The sequence below is a fragment of the Musca autumnalis genome, unplaced genomic scaffold (assembly GCF_047663935.1).
Source record: "Musca autumnalis isolate F117 unplaced genomic scaffold, ASM4766393v1 scaffold_3, whole genome shotgun sequence".
NCBI lineage: Eukaryota > Metazoa > Arthropoda > Insecta > Diptera > Muscidae > Musca > Musca autumnalis.
This window is the reverse complement of record NW_027411866.1, coordinates 226,492,234-226,502,363: the sequence shown is the minus strand read 5'-3', so window position 1 is coordinate 226,502,363 and position 10,130 is coordinate 226,492,234. Positions and strand designations below refer to the sequence as shown.

General features: G+C 37.0%; 1 protein-coding gene across 1 annotated transcript; it reads left to right on the top strand.

Annotated features, from left to right (window-relative positions):
* The first annotated feature begins 9,167 nt into the window (after positions 1-9,167).
* On the top strand, positions 9,168-9,780 carry LOC141399045 (uncharacterized). The gene is made up of 2 exons (XM_073977027.1): positions 9,168-9,353; positions 9,413-9,780. The coding sequence occupies exons 1-2, from the start codon at positions 9,285-9,287 to the stop codon at positions 9,701-9,703; spliced, it is 360 nt and encodes a 119-aa protein (XP_073833128.1). The 5' UTR covers positions 9,168-9,284; the 3' UTR covers positions 9,704-9,780.
* Positions 9,781-10,130: the final 350 nt, after the last annotated feature.

Genomic DNA, 10,130 nt, shown 5'->3' with positions numbered 1-10,130 from the left:
GTTTCCACGAAAATATTCTTTAAAATTCCATGAGTCTTGGGTGTCTATAAAAAAATCCTTCAATATCCACGTGTGTTTGGAGTCAACAAAAAATATTCCTTAAAAATCCACGGGCCTTGGGTGCCCACAAAAAGTATTCCTTAAACATCCACGGGCCTTGGGTGCCCACAAAAAGTATTCCTTAAAAATCCACGAGCCTTGAGTGTTCACAAAAAATATTCAGTAAAAATCCCCGAGTCTTCAGAGTTCTCAAAAATAATTCTTAAAATCCACTAGTGTTCAGAGTCCTCAAAAAATTATTAAAATCCACGAGTCTTCAGAGTTCTCAAAAATATTTCTTAAAAATTCACGAGTCTTCAGAGTCCCTCATTTCTTAAAAATCCACGAGTCTTGGATATCCACAAAAAATATTCTTTAAAAATCCATGAGTCTTTGGTGTGCATAAAAATTATTCTTAAAAATCCGAGAGCCTTCAGAGTCCTCAAAAAATTCTTAAAAATCCACGAGTCTTCAGAGCTCTTAAAAATAATTCTTAAAAATCCACAAGTCTTCAGAGTCCTCAAAAATATTTCTTAAATATCCACTAGTTTTCAGAGTCCTCAAACAAAATTCTTAAATTTCCCCGAATATTAGAGTGCCCAAAAAATATTCTCTAAAATCCAAGGGTTTTAATGTACCCAAAACAATATTCTTCAAAAATCTACGAGTCTTTGGTGTCCCAAAAATGTTTTTAAAAAATCCCCGAGTCTTTTGTGTCGTCGTAAAAATGTTCTTAATATCTAATTATTCAATTATTTATTTTCGAATCGTTTTTAACTTTACTATATAATAAAATGTACATCTATAATTTAGATGATTTACATATTATTATATGATTATCATTATATCTAATAAATTTTATCTGATTATCTATTCGTGTATAATAATGAACATTGATCGATCAAAATTTGCGTTCAATTTTTTGCAACAAAACAAACATATAATTTGACTTGAAAAAAAAAAAATAAAAACAATACCAGTTCCAAAATGAATAGGATGGAAATTGTCTCAAGCTATTCATACTTTGTCAGTGAAAACATATTTCCTATAAATTGTCTACAAAAATAAAATTAAAATGCAATATCCAAACAGTGAGTCTTGAAAAACATTTACGAAAAAAGGCAAAATAATGAAATCCTTCATTGTGGTTATTTTGGCAATTTCATTGATGATTGTGGGTGTGGTTGAGGCTAGACCCCAGAGGTAGGTTCACCGTTTAGTTTACTAAAAGAAAATACTAATAATGTGTGTTTCCTTAGGAATCTGATGGCGCCACTTTAATGTACGGTTCACCAATGATTCTAAACGATATTCCTATGGACTATGATACAACCACCACCAGCAGCCTCAGTTCTTCAAGCGACGAGCAGTCTGAAACAAATGCTGAATCTACAAGACGCAAAAGATCTGTCGTGATCTTGTAAATCACGCTAATGCCTTATATGGTCAGAAATAATATTTGTGGATAAAAATAAATATATTATATAAGAAATAAAGAAACATTTCGCATAAAAAAACTATTTCAAAAGGTGTTTTCATTAGTTTTCTAGTAGAAACTGGCTAGAGGAATGCGTTGGAAATGCTTTATCAGCACATATATGGAACTCTTCTGAAAAAAATAACCACGCTTTGCACAAAAGATCATATATTACGCCAGTTTTTGGTTTCCCAAGCAAATATGCCTCAGTCCCTGTCCACACTAGAGTGATTTCGTTGAAAAATTTCATGAAATTATGCGTTCTTAAATAGAGTTCCATACTTAAGAAATTTTATGAAATTGCTGTGTGGACCGGCCCTTAAAAATCCTCGAGTTTTTGGTGTCCCCACAAAAAATTTCTTGGGAAATATACGAGTCACTAGTGTTCCGAAAGAAATATTCTTCTGAAATCTACGAGTCAATAGTGTTGAGAAAAAATATTCTTTTGAAACCCACGAGCCAATAGTGTTCCCAAAAATACTCTTTAGAAATTCACGGGTTTTTGGTGTCCCCAAAATATTCATTAGGAATCCACGAAATTTTCGAGTTTTTGATACCCAAAAAAAAAAAATCCATGAACATTCAAGAGTTTCTGGTATCTCCGATAGATATTCCTTAAATATTGATATCCTCATAAAAAATATTCCCAAATCAACTCCAAATCCAATCATACTTGGGGTCTAAAACCATTATATAGATGAGGCACATTTTGACCGTGTAGCGAAGGCTGAACATATGGTGGTAGTTTTGAAATCGTACCTTTGTGTACTAGATGGTACTAAATTTGGTACATTTTGGATGGTTGGGTGGATGGATAACACTGGAATCATGAAATTCAGACCTAAAATGACGCTTTAAGTATAGGATAGAGTATTGATATAGTTTTGGAAATTCTACTTGTGTGTACGAAAAGTAATATTTGGTACTAAATTTTGTACAATTTGAATTTAGATGAAATGATAGAGCTGGAATCCTGAAATTTTAAATTAAGGTTACTATTGCAGTGTGGGATTGAGATATGGAGGAAGTTTTGGAAACTCGTACTTATGTGCACTACATGGTACTTAATTTGGTACAATTTCGATTTGGCTTGAACGGATAGAGACGGAATCCTGAAATTTGGAATTCAGATTACTGTTGGAGTATAGGATGAGGTAGTTTTGGAAACTCGTACTTATGTGTACTATAGGTGATACATGGTAATAAATTTGGTACAATTCTGAAATTTGGAATATATGTAGACTACTGTTGGAATAAAGGACTGTTTACTTAGTTAGTTTTGGAAATTTTGTCCCTTTGTGTTCTAAGTTTGGTAAATTTTTGAGTTGGGTAAACTCTTGTGTACGGAAAGTGATAAATGGAACTTAATCTTCCGCTAGATGTTGGCGTGTATTCGAGAAGTGATTAGAATAAAAAAAACGATTTTTTGCGTGAAATTCAACTAAAATAGAAGAATAACTCCGATTTATTTATACCCTCAGCATTTATGCTCACGACGGGCAAAATGTGCCTCATCGAAATAATGATTTTAGACCCCAAGTATGTTTGGACGAAATACTTTTCAGACAATTTGGAGTCGATTTAGCAATGTCCGCCCGTCTGTCTGTCTGGCTGGCTGGTGCGCACGACAACTCTCGAACGGATCTACCGATTCGGTTAAAAAGTTGGCTTTCGTATTATTTTTTTCTAAGCTTAGTTTAAGTTATCGGTCTACTCCTTCGGGTACCTCCCCCACAAAAGTTCGAAAATGTTCGGAAAATTTGTGTGCACGATAACTCTTGAAGGGTGTAACCGATTTGGCCCATACTTTGCACATGGTTAAATTTCTACCAGGCTTAGATGAGGTTTCAATATGGACTCAATCGGTCCACTCTTTCGGGTACCTTCCACACAAATGTTCGTATAAGTTCAGTTTAGGTCTTCTTTCGAATCGCTTCGATTTTTGCTGTAACAACTTGTGTTCACTGCCCCCATACGACGGTACAAGTTTCATCAGGGGCAAGTCCATACTTCCTGAGAAAATAGACTGAAAGGTGCACAAAAACCCTATGACACCGTTTGTAATGGTTGAAGCGCAAGATAACTCTCGAACGGATCTGTCGATTCTGTCCAAATTATGGCTTTCGTAATATTTTGTCCAAACTTAGTTTTAGATCGAATATAAGCCATATCGGTCTACTCCTTCAGGTACCTCCCTCACAAAAGTTCAAAAACTTTCGTAAAAATTGTGCGCACGATAACTCTTGATGGGTTCGATTATGGACTATATTTGTCCACTCCTTCGGGTACCTCTCATACAAAAATTTGCATAAATTCACTTTAAGACCTGCTCTCGAATCACTTTGATTTTTGTTGAAGCAACTTGCAGTCGCTGCCTCAATTATAAAATGCAAATTATTGCATTTATTTGCGTTATAAAATGCACACATATAATTTGTTTATAATTATAAACCAATTCTATTATAATTAATAATGTTGTAGTCTAGACTAATTTAATATAATTATCTATTCGTGAATAATAATGAATATTGATAAAAATCTCAAAAAATAAACAATTTTGCAACAAAACAAAAATGGCTCACCAAATAATTAAAGTCGACAAAGTAATCATTTTCCAAATGAATGGAGTACCTAATCGAGCCCAGTTGTTGGTGGACATTTTTCATATAAATTCTTTACAAAGTTAAAAGAAAAACTCAATTTCCAATATCCAGTTTTGTAAAAACATTAAAATAATCATTGTAAAAAGAACTGGCAAAATGGTGAAATCCATGTTTTTTGCATTGGTTATTTCGTTGATTGTCTTGGCTATGGTTTACAACGTTGAGGCTAGGCCTCAAGAGGAGCAGGTGGGTTCTAATTTCTTGGTTTGTTCATAAATTCCAAACAAATATTCCTTTATTTACAGCCCGAAGCTACCCTTATGTATTCACCAGTTCCATCAGGTTTCAACAACGATGTTTCTATGGAAGGTGACAATTTAGGTGGCGGTTCATCAAGTAGCGGCAGCAGCAGTGGCAGTTCTTCTAGCAGTGAATCTACGAATCGTCCGATAAAACAACAAGACGCAAACGTTCGGCCACATTTGGCAATTTTTTAAATCGTGTAAATGCTTTGTATAATTAATTTGTTTATGCAATAAACAATTTAAATAAACATTTTTAATAAAATTGCATGGGAAAGTGTTAAAATGTTTATTGTTTTGAAGGATGAAAATTTACAAAAAAAAAAAAAAATGAACTTGGACAAATAAAGCAATTGACTTTCGAGAAGGTTCTCAAACGAAGGACAAAAAACCTTCTAAAGGAAGAAGCTAATGCACAATGCCACGGTCTCATCAACAAAAAAATTACCCTTCAACGAAGTCGTTAAAGTCCCATTTCGACTCAAGCGAGGTGCCTTGTGCTAACAGGGTCATCAAATGCATGGATGAGTTCTTAAAGAGATTCCTGGCTAAAAGCATTGTGACGACATCAGTCTGAGGCTGATCTAGGGCCAGGAAATTTCAATGAGACCTCGTGCCGGAGTTTGCTTGCCCAGGATAGTATGAAGAATGATGTTTCATAACAGAGGAAGCAGTAGAGGACCAAGAGATATTGGTGGAGAAGTTTTTCTTTGGCATTAGGAAGACCAAAGTCAAAATGCAACTCCTGCCTGGCCCGAATAGCGAAAAAATAACACCACCGCCAAAGAAAACTGATGCTTAAAGTGGTGTAGCTCACCACACGTGCTTACACTCAGATATTCTGCGGATCATTCCGATTGAGGAGGGTTTAGACAAAGGCATCTTACAAGAACACCACGTTTACATAAACGTGGTTAAGGGTGTGGATAACAGAGGCTAAAAGACCATATACACGAAGGAGAAGGGTAAGCGTAGGTGGCGACTAATTTTTAAATACAAAATAAACGAATTCTTATGCCGCCAGTTTAACCCAAAGGAATTAACCGTGAACTGGAAAATGGTAAGAAGTTCTTTATTGTTGCCTCATAAGCTGGTCTATAAAGACCACCTTCAGCTGGTCTGTAAAGACCACCTTCAGCTGGTCTATAAAGACCACCTTCAGCTGGTCTGTAAAGACCACCTTCAGCTGGTCTGTAAAGACCACCTTCAGCTGGTCTATAAAGACCACATTCAGCTGGTCTATAAATACCACCTTCAGCTGGTCTATAAAGACCACCTTCTGCTGTTATATAAAGACCACCTTCAGCTGTTATATAAAGACCACCTTCAGCTGGTCTATAAAGATCACCTTCAGCTGGTCTATAAAGACCACCTTCAGCTGGTCTATAAAGACCACCTTCAGCTGTTATATAAAGACCACCTTCAGCTGTTATATAAAGACCACCTTCAGCTGGTCTATAAAGACCACCTTCAGCTGGTCTATAAAGACCACCTTCAGCTGGTCTATAAAGACCACCTTCAGCTGTTATATAAAGACCACCTTCAGCTGGTCTATAAAGACCACCATCAGCTGGTCTATAAAGACCAACATCATCTGGTCTATAAAGACCACCATCAGCTGGTCTATAAAGACCACCAACAGCTGGTCTATAAAGACCACCATCAGCTGGTCTATAAAGACCAACATCATCTGGTCTATAAAGACCACCATCAGCTGGTCTATAAAGACCACCTTCAGCTGGTCTATAAAGACCACCTTAAGCTGGTCTATAAAGACCACCTTCAGCTGGTCTGTAAAGACCATATTCAGCTGGTCTATAAAGACAACCTTCAGCTGGTCTATAAAGACCCGCTTCAGCTGATTAATAAAGACTCGCTTCAGTTGGTCTTTAAAAACTCGTTTCAGTTGGTCTATGAAGACTCGCTTCAGATCGCCTATAAAAACTCGCTTCAGCTCGCCTACAAAGACTCGCTTCAGCTCGCCTATAAAGACTCGCTTCAGCTCGCCTATAAAGACTCGCTTCAGCTCGCCTATAAAGACTCGCTTCAGCTCGCCTATAAAGACTCGCTTCAGCTCGCCTATAAAGACTCGCTTCAGCTCGCCTATAAAGACTCGCTTCAGCTCGCCTATAAAGACTCGCTTCAGCTCGCCTATAAAGACTCGCTTCAGCTCGCCTATAAACACTCGCTTCAGCTTGCCTATAAACATTCTCTTCAGCTCGCTTCAACACGCCTATAAGGACTCGCTTCAGCCCGCCAGTAAAGACTCGCTTCAGCTTGCCTGTAAAAACTCGCTTAAGCTCGCCTATAAAGACTCGCTTCAGCTCGCCTATAAAGATTCGCTCCAGCTCGCCTATAAAGACTCGCTTTACCTCGCCTATAAAGACTCGCTTTACCTCGCCTATAAAGACTCGCTTTAGCTCGCCTATAGAGACTCGCTTTAGCTCGCCTATAAAGACTCTCTTCAGCTCGCCTATAAAGACTCTCTTCAGCTCGCCTATAAATACTCACTTTAGATCGCCTATAAAGACTCGCTTCAGCTCGCTATAAGGACTCGTTCAGCTCGCCTATAAAGACTCGCTTCAGCTCGCCTATAAAGACTCGCTTCAGCTCGCCTATAAAGACTCGCTTCAGCTCGCCTATAAACACTCGCTTCAGCTTGCCTATAAACATTCTCTTCAGCTCGATTCAACACGCCTATAAGGACTCGCTTCAGCCCGCAGTAAAGACTCGCTTCAGCTTGCCTGTAAAAACTCGCTTAAGCTCGCCTATAAAGACTCGCTTCAGCTCGCCTATAAAGATTCGCTCCAGCTCGCCTATAAAGACTCGCTTTACCTCGCCTATAAAGACTCGCTTTAGCTCGCCTATAGAGACTCGCTTTAGCTCGCCTATAAAGACTCTCTTCAGCTCGCATATATAGACTCTCCTCAGCTCGCCTACAAAGACTCTCCTCAGCTCGCATATAAAGACTCTCCTCAGCTCGCCTATAAAGACTCTCTTCAGCTCGCCTATAAAGACTAGCTTCAGCTCGCCTATAAAGACTCGCTTCAGCTCTCCTATAAAGACTCGCTTTAGCTCGCCTATACAGATCGCTTTAGCTCGCCTATAAATACTCGCTACAGCTCGCGTATAAAGACTCGCTTTAGCTCGCCTCTAAAAACTCGTTTCAGTTCGCCTATAAAGACTCGCTTTAGCACGCCTATAAAGACTCGCTTCACCTCGTCTATAATGACTCGCTTCACTTCGTCTATAAAGACCCGCTTCAGCTCGCCTATAAAGACTCGCTTCAGCTCGCCTATAAAGACCCGCTTCAGCTCGCCTATAAAGACCCGCTTCAGCTCGCCTATAAAGACTCGCTTCAGCTCGCCTATAAAGACTCGCTTCAGCTCGCCTATAAAGACTCGCTTCAGCTCGCCTATAAAGACTCGCTTCAGCTCGCCTATAAAGACTCGCTTCAGCTCGCCTATAAAGACTCGCTTCAGCTTGTCTATAACGACTCTCTTCAGCTCGCCTATAAAGATTTGTTTCAGCTCGCCTAAAAAGACACGCTTCAGCTCGCCTAAAAAGACACGCTTCAGCTCGCCTATAAAGACTCGCTTCAGCTCGCCTATAAGGACTCGCTTCAGCTCGCCTATAAAGACTCGCTTCAGCTCGCCTATAAAGACTCGCTTCAGCTCGCCTATAAAGACTCCCCTAATTTCAATATTTTCCCATTGATATGGAAGTTTTTTTTTGACTTCGTAATATGTACTTTATAATAATTGTTTGCTCTCTTTTCAATGGATGACCTTGTGATAAGCCCTGAATAAAACAAATTGATGGTCTCCACCTAAAGATCTCAAAGATTTGATTTAAATTATATGCTAGACTCGTATTGAAATGATAATAATTTTCAGTTCAATGAATAAATTTTACTATAAATTCTTGGAAATTTTCAGTTAGAAATCACTTGGGCTAATAAAGTTAACCACACCAAACATGCATAAATCTGTAATTTTTATTGGAGCCATTTGTCTGGTCCTTGTGGCTATGATGGCCCAAACTGAAGCTTTGCCTCAGGTAAGATAGTCATAGTTTCAAATGAAATATTAATATTTGTGTTTCAAAACATTCTTCTAATTTTAGCAATTACCCGAAGGTGTTATGATGTCACCACCAATGTCGCCACCAAAACCCCCAGGAGGCAGTGATGAAACACCAAGTGGCGAAAATGCACCACAAAAGGATGAAGGAAATTCCAGACGTAAGAGATCAACTGGCCATGAAGAATTGGTTAATGAATTGTATTAATAAATTTTTTGAATAATCCTCAATTGATTTATACATATATTCGAAATTAGTAGCACAAAAAGTATTCAAATACATGCGCATGTAATAACAAAATCTATTTCCTTAATTGTTGAATTTTTTATTTGAAAATATGAAGCAATTCATAAAACTTTGGGATACATTATGGGTTCATAAATTTTTTATTATAATTTAGAGGTGTTTTCATTTAATTTAGCTGTGTATGTAAATTTAAATTTTCATCCCCTTGGTGTTGTTAACACATTATTTATCTAAATAACTGTTTTGTATATCAAAAACATGCACAAAATTAATTAAATAAAAATAATAATGAAATAAAGCAAAGATAATGGATCTGAAACTTGTTGTGATGTGTTGTGACAATGAAAATGAAATGAAAGCCAAGCAAAGCGAATAAAAAGTGTCATGCAAAATAAAACGTAATAAAAGCAAATTAAAATGAAATTAAATTTTTAGTGATTTCAAATTCAGGCATAAACATGCTTTGAAGGAGTTAAAATATATTAAAAAAAATAGTAATAAAAAATAATAACTAAAGGCAAGCAATCAAGCAAAATGTTAAAAATCGTAGCAGCAGTAACCATAATCCTTAGCGTGCTAAGCTTAACTGAAACCCGGCCTCAGGTAAATAAACAATAATAAATAATTTATTAAAATATGTAATAAAAAATATTGACTTTAAGGACCTTCAAACCGGCGTGATAATGGCCGCCGCCCAAGTCAAAGAGGCTTTTGACAATGGTGCCGCTGCCCGTTATGACAAAAGTATTGAAGTTTTTGGTACCAAATGGAAAAATGACATGGAAGTTGGGTTTGGTGATGCTGTGAAAAAGCAAAAACGTTCAAATTCGGATAGCGATGATTCTGATTCTTCGGATGAGGATGATAGGCGTCGCAAGCGTTCGGTGATTTTTAATGAATTGTCGGATGATGTACGAGCAATGTATGGTATGAGTTATATTTCAACTATATAAGTTTAGATGCGGAGGTTATGACATGCACTTAGAAAAAACGTATAAAAGATAAATAAATATAATTCATGCAACATAAATTTCAATAAATTTGTGAAGGTGCGGTATAGCAGAATGATAAAACAAGCAAAGCTGAAATCAAAAGGCATGCAGGGCAATATAACAGCAGCGATATGATATACAAAACAGTATAAAAAATATATAAAATCTCAGGAAAAATGTTTCACAATTTTAATGCAAATGATATTTAAATTAATTTGCCACAAGGTTTGAAAACTAACGAATATAGAGACTCAGACTTGAGAAGATGTCCTCTCGTCAATAAATAATCTTTCGAGTTAGCTATAAAAACTTCTTTTGCTAATCTGCAAAGTCTCCTTTCAGGATGTATATAAAAGCTCAATCGTGGACTTTATAAACATTTCCTTCT